The sequence below is a fragment of the Cervus elaphus genome, chromosome 20 (assembly GCF_910594005.1).
Source record: "Cervus elaphus chromosome 20, mCerEla1.1, whole genome shotgun sequence".
Classification (NCBI taxonomy): Eukaryota; Metazoa; Chordata; class Mammalia; order Artiodactyla; family Cervidae; genus Cervus; species Cervus elaphus.
In genome coordinates this window covers 135780513-135797230 of record NC_057834.1, presented here as the reverse complement: position 1 = coordinate 135797230, position 16718 = coordinate 135780513, and the positions used below count along the sequence as shown (strand labels likewise).

Below are 16718 nucleotides of genomic sequence, written 5' to 3'. Positions count from 1 at the left end.
CTCTCCACTGAAGTGGATGCTGAATGCATGCCACCCCTGAAACGCCCCCTCAGGACCAAGGGGCTCCATCCCCAGCTACAGAATGGGGCGCTGATCCCTCACACTCAGTCCCTCCCCAGCAACTATTCAGGGTCTAAGGTGGGTGCTTGAAGTGCGGTTATCCACCCCGCACGGGGCAGCTGCCTTCAAGGATAGTCACCTTAGGGCGGTCCCTGGCAGTCTTGTGGTTTAAGAATCTGTGTTTCCACTGCAAGGGGGCACAGGTCTGATCCCTGGTTAGGGAACTAAGATCCCACAGGCCGTGAGGTGCTGCCAGAAGTTAATTAATTAAATGAAGAAATACAATCATCTTTAAAAAAAAAAAAAAAAAGGATAAGATAGGGTATAGAGACCCAGCCTCTCGCTGCCCAGGACAACTCTGAAGGGTTCTCCCGGCCCCCGTGCACCCTGTGGGATCAACTACTAATTTCTCATGATCGCATCCCAGTTCAGCCCCACCTCTGCCCCGTTCAGCACCCCCTGCCCCGTTCAGCGCCCCCTCTGCCCCGTTCAGCCCCCCTGCCCCGTTCAGCCCCCCTCTGCCCCGTTCAACCCCTTCTGCTCTGTTCAGCCCCCCCTGCCCCGTTCAGCGCCCCCCTGCCCCGTTCAGCGCCCCCCTGCCTAGTTCAGCCCCCCTTTGCCCAGTTCAGCCCCCCTTTGCCCAGGGCTGCTGCTCTCCCTCCCTCCCTCTTGGGGGACGTTCCCAAAAAACAACCCACTCGTCTTCCGTCTTGTTTCCAGGGAACCCCACCCACGGGACCAGCTATTGCCTTATCTCATGGGCTTACAGAACTTTAAACCTTGTTCCCGGTGTGATATTTTGGAAAGGGTCTGTTTTCCCATTATAGAGATTAGCTGATATATTCAGATGTTTTTGTCTGAGATCTTTGCCAAGTTTTCTGATTATATTTGTGGGGCTGGCGATTGATAGATGACCAAGTGTTAGAACAAAATTCAAAAGAACAAGCTTACAGCTCTGCCCCTGTGGGTAGGGGTGAGTTCACACCCGTGTGAGTTCAACAAAGCTAGTTGCCTCTGTCTGCTGCCTTTTACCCTCTAACCAGGATGAACAATAATAGATATTTTTTCTATGGGTCAAAATGCTAATTTCCACATAAAACTTTGAATAGCTGGTCTCAGGTATGCTTCCTGTTATGCTTTAGGAATGATTTCAGAATAAGATTTTTTAAAGTCAATGGAAAAGATAATCCAATCCCTAAGAAACATACCAACATCATATAAATGTGCCAAGGCTTCTTAGAGATTAACATTTCCTATTTTAATGATCATATTCTCACTTTGTAGACCTGTACTTTTCATATAAATTCATGTCTAAGTAATTCTGAAAGATTATCCCCATCATATGCAACTACATCATAAATGCTGAAATACTCAAACTTTGCTTTTTTTGTCCAAAACCATTCATCATTAAGTGACTCTTTAATAGCTAGTTAATAAAATACTGTCATTCAACAAAGACCAGATTGTGTAGCTGATAATTTCAGATTTTTATGGAACAAGCTTCACTAACAGCGAATTTTAATTTGCAAGTGTCAAACTCACCCATGCATATTTAGAAGAAGAGATGCTTAGAATAAAATTGAAATTCTTCCAATTGTCCCTGTTCCCTATTAGGCACCGCTTCAAAATTATCTTGCCAAGTGGGGGAGGATTTTAAAAATTAACTGTATCAAGTGAGCTCTCTTTTTGGTTGTTTTGTTTTTTTTATTTTTTAGACTGAGTTAGAATTTGGGGGGTACAGGCAGATCAGTAGGGCAGTAACTGGTCTTTTGGGTGGGGTTCCCTGGAAACACTGAGGGGGAGGTTGTGAGGGTGGTTTATTCAGAACATCCCCAGAAAGGGAAGGAGGGAGAGAGAGACACAGCAATGGTTAGAAAGGGAACTAAAGAAGGCAGAGAGGGAGCCGGACTGACAGGGGGAGCCGGACTGACAGAGGGGGAGCCGGGCGGGGCAGAGGGGGAACTGGACTGGGATGTGTGTGCAAAGGAGCAGAACTATGCCGAGCATAGCCGTTGGGAGGGGCCTGGAGAGTGAGTGGATCTGAAGGCTGGCCGGGGGTGGCATTCTAGGCAATATCCAAGCCACAGACCCTGAGGACAAGTTCAGAGCACAGGTAACGGGAGGCCGGGGAGGGTGTGTGATGTGTGGAGCCCACGGAGGCTGCGGCAGGCAATGAATGAGGACTCGGGGCCGGGCAGAGCCTTCTGCTGAGAGGTGGGTGGATGGTCGTATCCAGGGTGCTACTGACTTGAGTAGATCTGAACTGAGCCCAGCAAGTTGCAGTCTAAGGTCCATGCTTTGTGGCCGTGCCGTGGGAGGGGCTGGGCGTGGAGAAGGGATTGATTGAGGCAGCGAAGTCAGTTAGGCCCAGGGTGGGAGCAGCAGTGAGACCAGCAGAGGGGTGACTACAAGGCCTGGTCCCACCCAAGGACAGGTGTGGGCTCGGGGTGGCAGGGTGGTCCGAGTCTGAAGTTTGCGTCCAGCCTCACGGGACATGATGCATTTAAAATCAAACGTCGTTCATGAAGTTGAAAGAGAAGCAAGTGGGTTTTGTTGATCTTGTGGATTTTTTTTCCCTGAGAACGTGATGGAGGACAGGGCAGGCGCTGCTGGTGGTGGAAAGAGCTGGGCTTTTACAGTCAGCAGTGCAGCAGCCCACCTGTCCGGCTCAGAGACCACCCCCCCACACCCCTTTGTGACAGCATCTCCTTCCTGGGACCACCTCTAACCTGCAGGACCGTGACCCTCGCACAGGGCCTCTCCTCTTGACCCCAGGGCAGCGGGGAAGAGCTCCTGTAGGCACCCCATCAACCAAGAATCTCAGGATGAGTGAATGTCTCTGTGGTGTCTTTGAGATGGTTGAACGCTGAGACGATTGGAAGAAGTTTTGGAGCGTGAACTTGTAGGTTTCAGTGTCCCTCCTTGGATTTCCAATTTATTTGGGGCTTCATAGCATGAGTTAGGGGCATTGTGGTAGTTCTCTGTAACTGTAGACAAGAGCACCTTAAATTAAAATAACTTGAACTAGCAATCCTATATTCATTTGATCAGCTCACCAAGAAACTTTGCAAACATATTCATGTTCAAATTATGGAAGTTCTCTATTCTTTTCCTGAATCCACCCGGGGATCCTCAACACGAAGATGGTGAAGAACAGAAGGAAATAGATGGATCCAGGCATTTTCTTCTTTAGGGACTGGTGGGCTTCCAAAAATTAGTCTCTCATCCATAGGCAAGAAAGTGGAAATCTACCTAAGTGTCATACCTGATACAAAAACTAGCTCAAGATGTATCATGGACTTTAACATGAAACAATAAAACCTGTAAATAAAAACCTTGGGGAAAAAATCTTCAGAATCTGGGGCTAAAGAGTTCTGAGACCTAACATCAAAAGCGTGACTCATAAAAGATAAATTTGATTTCATCAAAATATTAATAGCAGTTTTTATGTTCTGTAAAGACCCAGTAAAGAGGCTGAAAAGATAGGCTATAGACTAGGAGAAAATTATTTTCATATTATTTATCTGGCAAAGAATTTGTATCTAGAATACATAAAGAATTCTCAAAATTCAACAGTAAGAAAACAAACAGGTCTTTATTAGGGATCTTTGGTTTTAAACTGGCTTCCCTGGTGGCTCAGATGGTATATTAAAAAAAAAAAAAAAAAAATCTTCCTGCAATGCAGTAGACCCGGGTTTGATCCCTGGGTTGGGAAGATCCCCTGGAGAAGGAAATGGCAACCCACTCCAGTATTCTTGCCCAGAGAATCACATGAAGAGAGGAGCCTGGTTGGTTACGGTCCATGGAGTTGCAACAAGTTGGACACGACTGAGCAACTAACACGCAGAGGTATTCAGGCTTGCAGATGAGGAGATCCCCTTAAAGGGGGACCTTGATAGAGGAAAATGGTGGTGCCTCAAGGGCATTTTCTGCAGACCAATAGCAATCTTTGCAAATATGCTTTCAATATCAGCGTAATTTCATTTGCCTCTCTCTGGACCTCATGTTGGCTTTGGAAGAGAAGACACAGGAAAAAATCACTCTGCAGTTCATCCTCACAGCTCTTGTCTTCTCTTTGTTATTTTTCAGTGTTCCGTATGTTCAACCATTTGGAACTCTTTTCCTTATATATATATATATTTTCCCCCCTCTTGGCCGCGCTGCACAACATGTGGGATCTTAGTTCCCCCACCAGGGATGGAACCCACACCCCTTGCATTGGAAGCCCAGAGTCTTAACCACAACCACCAGGGAAGTCCCTGGAACTATCTTCAATGGTTTTGTCCTATTCCTAACACACAGTCTCACAAATACTGGAGATTCTTATCTATGTTTCCTCCAGCCATAAACAGATTTGGCTTAGTGTTAATTCTTCTGGGAAGATCCTTGGACCTGACTCTATGCAATTTGATTAGTTTGAAAGCTATTGTCTGTCTACAGTGCCCCCAGGCCACTTCTGGACTGATTTTTCACTCTTGCATCTAAAAGTGGATTATAATTTCACCCTCAGTTCAGTGAGAAGTCATCAGCCTCTTCCCCATCAGAGCGACCTCACTCCCATCCCCAGGACACAGATCCTGAGGTACCCTTCAGATAATCTGAAAGCCATAAGTGATCAGTCTGACATTTGGGCTAATATGTTAGCAGAAATATGCCTAGATGCATACCCCCATCTAAAAAGCCTAACAGATGTGGCCCCACCTGAATTTAACCCCTTTCCACTGATCTGAGATTAAAAGACTCTTACTCCTTGGAAGAAAAGCTGTGACAAACCTAGACAACGTATTAAAAAGCAGAGACATCACTTTGCCAACAAAGGTGTGTATGGTCAAAGCTATGATTTTTCCAGTAGTCATGTACAGATGTGAGTGTGTGTGTTAGTCACTCAGTCATGTCCGACACTTGTGACGCTATGGACTATAGCCCGCCAGGCTCCTGTGTCCATGGAATTCTCTAGGCAAGAATACTGGAATGGGTTGCCATTCACTTCTTCAGGGGATCTTCCCTGCCCAGGGATTTAACCCAGGTCTCCCACACTGTGGGTAGATTCTTTACCATCTGAGTAACCAGGGAAGCCCAACGGATGTGAGAGTTGGACCATAAAGAAGGCTGAGCACCGAAGAATTGATGCTTTCTAATTTGTGGTGCTGGAGTAGATTCTTGAAAGTCCCTTGACAGCAAGGAGATAAGTCCATCCTAAAGGAAATCAACCCTGAATATTCATTGGAAGGACTGATGCTGAAGCTGCAATACTTCGGCCACCTGATGCAAAGAGCCAACTCATTGGAAAAGACCCTGATGCAGGAAAAGATTGAGAGCAAGAGAAGAAGCGGACAGCAGAGGAAGAGATGGCTGAATGGCATCACCAACTCAGTGGACATGAACTTGAGCAAACTCCAGGAGATAGTGAAGGATGAGGAAGCCTGGTGTGCTGCAGTTCATGGGGTGGCAAAGAGTCAAACACAACTGAGTGACTGAACAATGACTAGTCTGAGAATCCCGGTGTAGGAGAACTCTGAGGCAGGCCCCAGAGCTGGAGCCTAAAGGGTCCTTGGCATCCCAGCACCTAGAAATTTCCCCACGCGGTAGGTGCTCAGGAAATGTTTACAGGTGAACAAGATAAGGTCATAAAGTTGGTAAACAAGCCAAAAAAATCAAAACAAACAAAACACAAAATGCAGTTCAGTGGCACCAAATAAAGGAATAGAAATTAAAAGTAAATGCTTTGTTTCACCTACTCAGCTGGCACAACTATTATATCACTATGATTATGCTGTAACAGACAGACATCGCCAATATGTACAGAAAAGGAAAAAGAAAAATGAAGGGTTCATTGGATAAAAGTGATGGTGAGGAAGCAATTTATTTCCTTTGATTTTTAAAAATTTTATCCCATTGTTGCCATTGTGTTCTTGGCAAAATAAATGAGCATTTTTGCAAAACATGCAACATGGCTCTGCTGTCAGCTTGCCAGCCCCCGCTCCCCAGATGTCCCTCACGGGTGTTTGCACAGAGCAGATCCTCCGTGATGTCTACAAGATTTCTGAATGAGTGGGAAGGCTGGGTGTATCTCAGATCCTGTTTCTTCTTGTGACCCACAGGGTCTGTGGGTGGCAACAGCAGCCCACTTAGGTCCGCTGATGAGACGGAGTCAGGCACGTGGGGGACACATGACGGAGAGTCCTGGCCGGCACAGGCTGGAGCTGGGAGCTGCAAGACCCATGTCCATGGGGACCAGCTCCCCTGTGCACCCCCTTCTCTACAGAAGGCCATGTGACGGCTGGGACCCATGTTCCCACCTTGCTGCTTGCTGGCCAGTCCAGCTGTGTGTCCCTGCCCCAGTGCAGAGGGAGTCAGCATGGCTGGCCAGAACCAGCCTGGTGCTGGTTCTTTATAGGGTACAAGCATCAGCAAGATGGGATCCCCCTCCATGGGGGCCCCACAGCCCGAGAGAGCAGGAAAGTCAGGCACACAAATAGCCGGTCATCTACACAGAGAGGCAGGCGCCGGGAAGGATAAGCAGCCTCAGGGGCAGGCTGCTCCCTGAGAGGCAGGCCTCTCTCATGAGAACTCTCCCCAGTCACTTGGCTGAGCTGGGAGTTGTGGCCGAGAACTTTCCATCAGAGAGGGACGTTGGTCAAGGTGGGCACCCTGACGATGCAAGTGGACTTGTGTGACCCCTTCACAGTGAAAGATTCAGGGAAAAAAGCAATGACTTTGGAGTTGAAGTGGGAAAACCTCCTCGTGGCATTTCTCTCTCGCAGTAATTATCAAAAGGGGAAGTGTTCAAAACAGCAGCCAAAGGCAAAGATCCATCCAGTAAACTATTGACCAAAGAAAGAGCCATCTCTAAACAGGAAGGCGGAAATGTTCCATGTGTGTTCACTCTGGTTAAGAGGTGTCTCCCGAGTTGCCCAGTTACGTCATCACTGTGTGAAACATCATGGGAACCGCTAGCGCCGCGGTCATTCTGTGCAATCGGGATCAGGTGTTTTCCCAAAACTGGTCCTGCAGTGTTTTGCTTCCCTTGAGAACTTGATATTTATTATAGAAATAAAGCTGTACAAATAAAGATATAAATCTCATTTTTATTTACATGTGTGAAACACTTATTTAGGAAACAGGCTTGGTGCTGGTTCTTTATAGGGTCCAAGCATCAGCAAGATGGGATTCTCCTCCACGAGGGCCCCAGAGCCCGAGAGAGCAGGAAAGTCAGGCACACAAATAGCCGGTCATCTACACGGGAAGGCAGGCGCCAGAAAGGATAAGCAAATCCCACTGAGCCGCAGAGAGAGGGTCCTGTCTACCTGGGAGAATCCAGGACAGCTTCACAGGGGAGGGGACATTGGCCTCGGGCCTAAGGGGGATTTCCCGCAGAAGAAGATGGGAAAGTGAATCCTGGTTGCGGGGGGGCGGCGGGGGGGGGGGGGGAGGCGCAGCCCTCACCCCCTCCAGCCTCATCCCGCCCTCCAGCCAGAGTCATGGCCTGACGAGCAGATGCAGAAATGTCGGACTTCTCCTGGGACCCCCGGTGGCCACCCTACTCCCAGACCAAGGTCACGCTCTCTGAAGGTCATGGCTCATGGGCCTTGCAAGGTCCGTCCCTGCTCTGTCTCCCAGCCTCCTGTCTGTCTAGATGCTCGCCCCGTCCCCTACACCCTGCCTTACTGATTTCCAGCTACCCAAAGCAGCCCAGCCTCCCAGCTCAGACCCCCATGGACTGACTGGTCCCTCTGTGAAAAGTGCTTCTGCAGCTGTGCTCCCTTCCCTGGAGTAGCACTCCTCCTCCTTCCCCATTCCCTTCCTTCCTCTCCCTCCTCCCCCTCCCTGCCCCTCCCCCTCCTCCCCCCTCCCCTCCCCCTCCCCCTTCCTCCCCCTCCTCCCCCTCCCCTCCCCCTCCCCTTCCTCCCCCTCCTCCCCCTCCCCTCCCCCTCCCCTTCCTCCCCCTCCTCCCCCTCCCCTCCCCTCCTCTTCCCCCATCCCCCCTGTCCCCTTCCCTGTCCTCGTCTTCCTCCCCTTCCCCCCGTCCCGTCCTCCCCAAATACAGACTGATCTGAGTCTCCCAAACAAAAGGGCAACAATACAACAACACGCGGGTCAGTAACGCATTGACTCTAAAAATACTAAAGATCCACAAATGCTTATTGACCCCTGGAGAGAGAGAAGGATGTACATCTCTGAGAAGACTAGTCAGTTATTTTAGGTGCCCCTCCGCCCATGAGTCATTCTTTCCTCCAAGGACACGCCTTCATCCAGCACTGTCACTTTCTTGTTTCTCTGGCTGATTCTTCTCAGAGGACCGGGTGTCCTGGGCAGGCACGGGTGGGTCTCCTGCCCCAGTGAGAGCTGTGACCTCCTGTGGGTCCTGAAAGGTGCGTCAGTTGCTCCATAGGCTTGGAGCCCCCAGCATTTCTGGGTCCAGGTTCTCTCCCAGGTTCTGCCAGGCAGATGGCACATTCCGTGAGCTGTGGTTCAGGCAGGTCTTCTGTGACCCCATCCCAAGAAGTGAGGGTCCTCCCAGCAGCCTGGCTCCCTCAGGGGTGCTCTCATCACTCCTGGGAGCTGTCCTTCCTGTATCCTCCTGACAGCCACGTGGAGTCGTGGAGTCGGGGCAGGAGAGTGGGGAGGGAGCCGGTACGAGGGCAGGCGCTGCCCAACCACCAGGGCGTGTGGCCCCAGGGTCCTGGAAGAGAGGGCACGTCCTCTACCCTGACCCACCAGAGCAGCTTGTCCTTTTCTTGCCGCTCCTCCCGCAAGCCACACAGAGAGCTTCAGGTGCTTTGGAAAACTCCCCATGGACATCATGTAGACAAGCATCCTTCCTTTGTCCTTTGTGGGGGGACAAGAACCAGGTCATCGGGCACTTGACACTTCATACAGTGTAAACATGATGGCCCAGAAATGTCAGTTGGGGCTTTGCAAGATCTTGCTGTTCACGGTTGAGAGCAGCCCTGGTGGCGTAGGGCAGGGGCTCTGCCTGCAGAGCTTGGGGTCCCTGCAGCTCTGGCCTGGCTGCTCTGGGTGGCTGAGCTGTCTCTGCAGCGGAGGCCCAGGGCAGGGAGGCCGACAGGACCAGCCTCTAGGCGGGAGGCCGGGACTCCAGCTCAAGCTGGGGCTCAGGACTGGCTTCCTGGCCCGGGGAGGGGACAGGCCAGCAAAGAAAGGAGCAGTCCGCGGCTCCTGCAGAGCCCGACCTGACAGGTAGTGGAGCAGAAGGGAGATGGGGAGCAGCCCCGAAGCTGGGTCACGGCAACATGGCAAAGGGAAGCGGCAGGACTCGGATGGGCGACAGCTCTCGGAGGAAGGAAGGAGCCAGACCTCAGAGGACAGGACCCAGCTCAGGGCTAGTGGGCACCACAGGGAGGTGCCTGAGTCAGGAAGGCCCCTGTGAGCCCGCCGGTGGACCTAAGTCTCAAACCATCCCCGCCCTGGTCAGTGGACACAGCGCCCCCCGCTCAGACCGTCAGCAGGGAAACCGCCCAGGTGGATGGACGAGGGGCCGGACCTTCACCCCACACACCAGGAGCGAACACGTGCTCTGCGCAGTCACCGTCACCACGTGTGTGCGCGCCGTTCCGTGTCTGACCGCAGCAGATAAGCTATGCCTGTCGTTAACGGGTGTGTCATTCTGCTCCACCAGGAAGAAGATGAGATGTGGAAAATGTCACCGAGTGTCTTCCTTCATACGATGGAGGAAGGAAATAACGTCTACAAAGGTCAGTTTACCAGGACGGGTGTGCTGACTGGCGTGTCCTCGTTGGGCAGGCGTCGGTGCCCAGTCGTGAGAGGCTTTTGTTGTGTACTCGCTCAGCCGTGTCTGACTCTGCGTCCCCATGGACTGCAGCACATCTAACTTCCCTGTCCCTCACCGTCTCCTGGAGTTTACTCAAACTCCAGAGGCTGCAAACATGCAGTTCACTACGAAGTCTGTCTGTCTGTCTCGCTTTTAAAATTGCTTTGAGTGGCTTCAAAGCATATAGGTGGTAAAAGAGCAAGATCAGAATATGTCTCAACCTCTGTTCTGTTTTAAACCCTTGAGACGTCAGCTGAACCTTCTCTTCCTTGGAATGAAGGGGAAGAAGGATTTCCCCTGGATTGTTTAAATTAAGAAAATCAGTGCCGTATGTACAGTAAAACGTTGTGATCCTATTAGACTAAGACACGTGCCTGCATGCTGACACCTAATTCTTTTGTCCCATGTTCAGAATGTAATCTGGCTCTTTTGGCAAGTGTATGAACTGGCCTTTGAGATGTTCTCATTAAAATTTACTGGAATGGTTGTCCAATTCCTTTGGTTCCACTCCACCCTCACAATAAATCCCAAAACAGAATGACCTGCCAGGGTGACCCTGGTCATTAGTGCTATTTGGAAACTCCTGAGAAATGCCATAAGGGTGTGAAGTAGAATATTTCCACGCTTGAGTCACGCATGTGGCTCCTTCTTTATCTGGCCTTAGCTGGACTGCAGTGGGACTGTTATTTACTTAATATGTATTTTTAATTGATGCATGGTTTCTACCCCCAGTTAGTTGAGCCTCACCCTTAGCAACTCTATCAGAGTCATGGCAGGTTTGATGGGCTGGCTGCTTCAGTAAAATAAGAATGTCTGTGTCTCTCCTGCAGTTCTCTCGCTCACCACTAGTGGCCAGGGTCCCACTTGGCCGGAGACGCAGAGCTAAGGCAGAAGCACTAAGAAAGGATGACCTCAGAAGGATTTGGCAACTGCTTTAATGGGGGGGGGAGAAGGTCAGAGGGTAAATTAACATTGATCAGGCGCCCACGACATGGAAGGCGTGTTTTCACACCCATCTCACTTCTCTTTACAACAACCGGGAAGACATAAACATCACTCAGCCCAGTCAGCAGGTACGGTCGGAGACCTGCCATCATTCAGGCTGAGAATATCAACTCTTCCCTTTTCTTTTCCATTATGGTTTATTACAGGGTGTTGGATGTATCCCCCTCTGCTGTGTACTGTAGGACCTTGTTGTTTATCCATCCTGTATATAATAGTTTGCTCTGCTAATCCCAAACTCCCAATCCAACCCTCCCCCACCCCACCCCCACCCCCACCCCCCTCTTGGCAACCACACATCTGTTCTTTATGTCTGCGAGTCTGTTTCTCTTTTGAAGATTAGTTCATTTGTGTCATATTTTAGATTCCACATGTAAGTGGTATCATATGGTGTTTGTCTTTCTCCTTCTTACTTCACCTAATATGATGATATCTAGGTCCATCCATGGAGCTGAGAATGGCATTATTTCATTCTTTTTGTGGCTGAGAACTATTCCATTGTACATATGGGACAGATCTTCTTTATCCATTCATCTGTCAGTGGACATTCAGGCTGTTTCCATGTCTTGGCTACTGTAAATAACGCTGCTGTGAACACTGGGATGCATGTATCTTTTCACACTGTAGTTTTGTCCAGATACATGCCCAGGAGTAGGATTGCAGGGTCACACGGCAACTCTATTGCTTCTGTCAAATGCCCACTCGCTTACATACTCCCTCAGCAAATATTGACTGGCTCCGGTGGGCACGTGCAGTGCTCGCCTGGGGGTGCACGGGTGGCCCATGCCATCTGAGGCTCACTACACACCCAGGGGCGGAGCTGGTGGGCGGGTGGGGACAGTGGCACCAGCTGGCTGGCTTCTTAGTCTGGCCACAGCCACTTCCAAGGGACCTGGCCAGGAATCGCGGTAGTCCACGATTCCTGCAGAGTCCAGGCCCGGCTGGAGTGCCCCTGGAAATCAGGGCTAGGCCCCACACAGAAGCTGCCCTTTGTCACAGGACATTATGTCCTGGTCTGCACACACCGTCTCTTGTCTCATATTCTTTGTATCTATCACCAGCCTTCGAGATACCTTCCAGGCCTTTGAACTGTCAGCTCATTTGCTTCTAAACACCCCCCCCCTTTTCTGGAGCCCTGCTGGCTGTCCTTGGGGCTTCCTGCCTGTCTCTCCTTCATTCTCCTGTTACTCCCTCACCATGTGGAGCCCAGCCTCCAGGGGGTCCTGAGAGTAGCCGCCAGTGCAGAGGGAAGTCTCGGGTGCGAGGTACATCTCAGTAGTGTCTTACACTTGAGAAATGGAGTATTCCTGCCACATCAGTAAACACGGGTGTCACAGCCATCAGCGGTTCCAGCCCTCCAGATGTGAATTTCTGAGCCCTAAGGGCACTCAGGAAGGAGAACAAATGCCTGTTTGGTCTGGCAGCCATGAGGCGGCGGCCACTCCCTACGGTGAGCACCGAGGAACTCGGGATGTGAGACACACAGGACGCCGGCCCCAGAGAGCTGAGATGCATGTGAACGAATGACTTCAGCGAGCCCAGACTCTTGCATCTTCCTGTCCACGGAACAGCGCTAAGTTCCTTAACTCGAGATATCTGGCTTTCTTTAATTCACAAAAATGCTTTTAACATTCAGACTACCTGCCCTTTGTTGGAAGACTTCTTTACATCTCTGTCTCTTTTGCTGTCTCACATATAGGGTCATCATTAACATCTTTCTAAATTCCATGACTGTTTTTTAAATCAGCACACAATCAGGATTTAGAAAGCCTGGCTCCCTTCACCTCTGATCGTAACATCTTGGATGAAGAAAGAAAAGTGGGAGAGCAAAATCCTCCTCTACCTTCACAGGGAGTCAGGCACTTGTGTCAGGAGCTTCTTGATGAGTCAAGAAGCAGATTAGAATCCACATATCCACACTATTGATACCGTGTATAAAATAGACAACTCATGAGAACTTACTTTATGCATGAAACAGGTGACTGATGAGAACATAAATAGACAAAAACAATAGAATGGGAAAGACTAGAGATCTCTTCAAGAAAATGAGAAATACCAAGGGAACATTTCATGCAAAGATGGGCACAATAAAGGACAGAAATGGTATGGACCTAACAGAAGCAGAAGATATTTAGAAGAGGTGGCAAGAATACATAGAAGAAATGTACAAAAAAGATCTTCATGACCCAGACAATGACTATGGTATGATCACTCACCTAGAGCCAGACAACCTAGAATGTGAAGTCAAGTAGGCTTTAGAAAGCATCACTACAAACAAAGCTAGTGGAGGTGATGAAATTCCAGTTGAGCTATTTCAAATCCTGAAAGATGATGCTTTGAAAGTGCTGCACTCAATAAGTCAGCAAATTTGGAAAACTCAGCAGTGGCTGCAGGACTGGAAAAGGTCAATTTTCACTCCAATCCCAAAGAAAGGCAATGCCAAAGAATGCTCAAACTACACACAATTGCACTCATCTCACACGCTAGTAAAGTAATGCTCAAAATTCTCCAAGCCAGGCTTCAGTAATACGTGAACTGTGAACTTCCTGATGTTCAAGCTGGTTTTAGAAAAGGCAGAGGAACCAGAGATCAACTTGCCAACATCCGTTGGATCTTCAAAAAAGCAAAATGGTTCCAGAAAAACATCTATTTCTGCTTTATTGACTATGCCAAAGCCTTTGACTGTGTGGATCACAATAAACTGTGGAAAATTCTGAAAGAGATGGAACTACCAGACCACCTGACCTGCCTCTTGAGAAACCTATATGCAGGTCAGGAGGCAACAGCTAGAACTGGACATGGAACAACAGACTGGTTCCAAATAGGAAAAGGAGTACGTCAAGGCTGTATATTGTCACCCTGCTTATTTAACTTATATGTAGAGTACATCAGGAGAAATACTGGGCTGGAAGAAACACAAGCTGGAATCAAGATTGCTGGGAGAAATATCAATAACCTCAGATATGCAGATGACACCACCTGTATGACAGAAAGTGAAGAAGAACTAAAGAGCCTCTTGATGAAAGTGAAACAGGAGAGTAAAAAAGTTGCCTTAAAGCTCGACTTTCAGAAAACAAAGATCATGACATCCAGTCCCATCACTTCAAGGCAAATAGATGGGGAACAGTGGAAACAGTGGCTGACTTTATCTTTTTGGGCTCCAAAATCACTGCAGATGGTGATTGCAGCCATGAAATTAAAAGACACTTACTCCTTGGAAGGAAAGTTATGACCAACCTAGACAGCATATTAAAAAGTAGAGACATTACTTTGTCAACAAAGGTCCATCTAGTCAAGGCTATGGTTTTTCCAGTAGTCATGTATGGATGTTAGAGTTGGACTATAAAGAAGCCTGAGCACCGAAGAATTGATGCTTTTGAACTGTGGTGTTGGAGAAGACTCTTGAGAGTCCCTTGGACTGCAAGAAGATCCAACCAGTCCACCCTAAAGGAGATCAGTCCTGGGTGTTCATTGGAAGGACTGATGCTGAAGCTGAAACTCTTAATACTTTGGCCACCTCATGCGAAGAGCTGACTCATTTGAAAAGACCGTGATGCTGGGAAAGATTGAGGGCAGGAGGAGAAGGGGACGATGGAGGATGAGATGGTTGCATGGCATCACTGACTCAATGGACATGGGTTTGGGTAAACTCTGGGAGTTGGTGATGGACAGGGAGGCCTGGTGTGCTGTGGTTCATGGGGTCACAAAGAGTCAGACACGACTGAGCGACTGAACTGACTGACTATATGTATGAAATAGGTTACTAACGAGCACGTACTGTATGTATGAGATAGGTAACTGATGAGAACGTCCTGTACCGTGCAGGGAACTCTGCTCCATGCTCTGTGATGACCTGAATGTGAAGGAAATCCAAGAAAGAGGGGCTGCGGGAACAGGCCCAGCTGATTCACTTTGCTGTGCAGTAGAAACTAACACAACATTGTAAAACAACTATACTCCAATATAAATTTAAAACTAAATTATTGGAAGAAAAGGCTGGGACTTAAGAAGAAGAAGCAGTATAAGCGTGTTATCTAGATATTAGGAGAGGAATAGAGAAAGAGCCGGAAGAGCCCCCATGAAGCTGGACCTTTGTATCCTTCTCCTCGCGGGCCCCTTGCTCTTCCTCCCACAAGCCACTCACACTCACACCTCTGAGCTGTCATGCCTTCTGTTCCCTTTGCCTGGAATGCTTGTCCCTTCAAGCCTCCCCTGAGACCCAGGTGGGGTGACAATCTCCCGCTTCACCTGTGCCCACCCCAGAGCCGCAGTATTCACCTCCACCTGACTTCCAGGGGTGTGTTTCCATGTCCCCACAGGGGGGCAACAGGTCTACGAGGACTGGGCAGATATGTCAGTCACTCAGTCACATGCAACTGTTTGCGACCACATAGACTGCAGCCCACCAGGCTCCTCTGCCCGGGGTATTTCCCAGGCAAGAATACTGGAATGGGTAGCCATTTCCCTCTCCAGGGGGTCTTCTCCCAATCCAGGGATTGAACCCAGGTCTCCTGCACTGCAGGCAGATTCTTTCCTGTCTGACCCACCAGGGACAGGGCATGAATTTCATAATTTACAAATAAATCTGGTTTATGGATAAATCTGAATCTAGCCAATGCATTTTTTTTTCATTTATTTTTATTAGTTGGAGGCTAATTACTTTACAATATTGTAGTGGGTTTTGTCATACATTGACATGAATCAGCTATGGAGTTACATGTATTCCCCATCCCGATCCCCCCTCCCACCTCCCTCTCTACCCGATCCCTCTGGGTCTTCCCAGTGCACCAGGCCTGAGGACTTGTCTCATGCATCCCACCTGGGCTGGTGATCTGTTTCACCATAGATAATATACATGTTTCGATGCTGTTCTCTCGAAACATCCCACCCTCGCCTTCTCCCACAGAGTCCAAAAGTCTGTTCTGTACATCTGTGTCTCTTTTTCTATTTTGCATATAGGGTTATCATTACCATCTTTCTAAATTCCATATATATGTGTTAGTATGCTGTAATGTTCTTTATCTTTCTGGCTTACTTCACTCTGTATAATGGGCTCCAGTTTTATCCATCTCATTAGAACTGATTCAAATGAATTCTTTTTAATGGCTGAGTAATATTCCATGGTGTATATGTACCATGGTTTCCTTATCCATTTGTCTGCTGATGGGCATCAAGGTTGCTTCCATGTCCTGGCTATTATAAACAGTGCTGTGATGAACATTGGGGTGCACGTGTCTCTTTCAGATCTAGTTTCCTCAGTGTGTATGCCCAGAAGTCGGATTGCTGGGTCATATGGCAGTTCTATTTCCAGTTTTTTAAGAAATTTCCACGCTGTTCTCCATAGCGGCTGTACTAGTTTGCATTCCCACCAACAGTGTAAGAGGGTTCCCTTTTCTCCACACCCTCTCCAGCATTTATTGCTTATAGACTTTTGGATAGCAGCCATCCTGACTGGCGTGTAATGGTACCTCATTGTGGTTTTGATTTGCATTTCTCTGATGATGAGTGATGTTGAGCATCTTTTCATGTGTTTGTTAGCCATCTGTATGTCTTCTTTGGAGAAATGTCTGTTTAGTCCTTTGGCCCATTTTTTGATTGGGTCATTTATTTTTCTGGAGTTGAGCTGCAGGAGTTACTTGTATATTTTTGAGATTAATCCTTTGTCTGTTTCTTCATTTGCTATTATTTTCTCCCAATCTGAGGGCTGTCTTTTCACCTTGCTTATAGTTTCCTTTGTTGTGCAAAAGCTTTTAAGTTTCATTAGGTCCCATTTGTTTATTTTTGCTTTTATTTCCAATATTCTGGGAGGTGGGCCATAGAGGATCCTGCTGTGATTCATGTCGGAGAGTGTTTTGCCTATGTT

General features: G+C 48.6%; 1 protein-coding gene across 3 annotated transcripts in view; it reads left to right on the top strand.

Moving 5' to 3' along the window:
• Positions 1-16718, top strand: part of IQCA1 (IQ motif containing with AAA domain 1) — a 195274-nt gene that overhangs the window by 88955 nt on the left and 89601 nt on the right. For all 3 annotated transcript variants that reach the window (XM_043878061.1, XM_043878060.1, XM_043878062.1), the window contains one exon: positions 9701-9776. In XM_043878061.1, coding sequence (XP_043733996.1) covers positions 9701-9776 — 76 coding nt within the window. The remainder of the gene's footprint in view (positions 1-9700; positions 9777-16718) is intronic.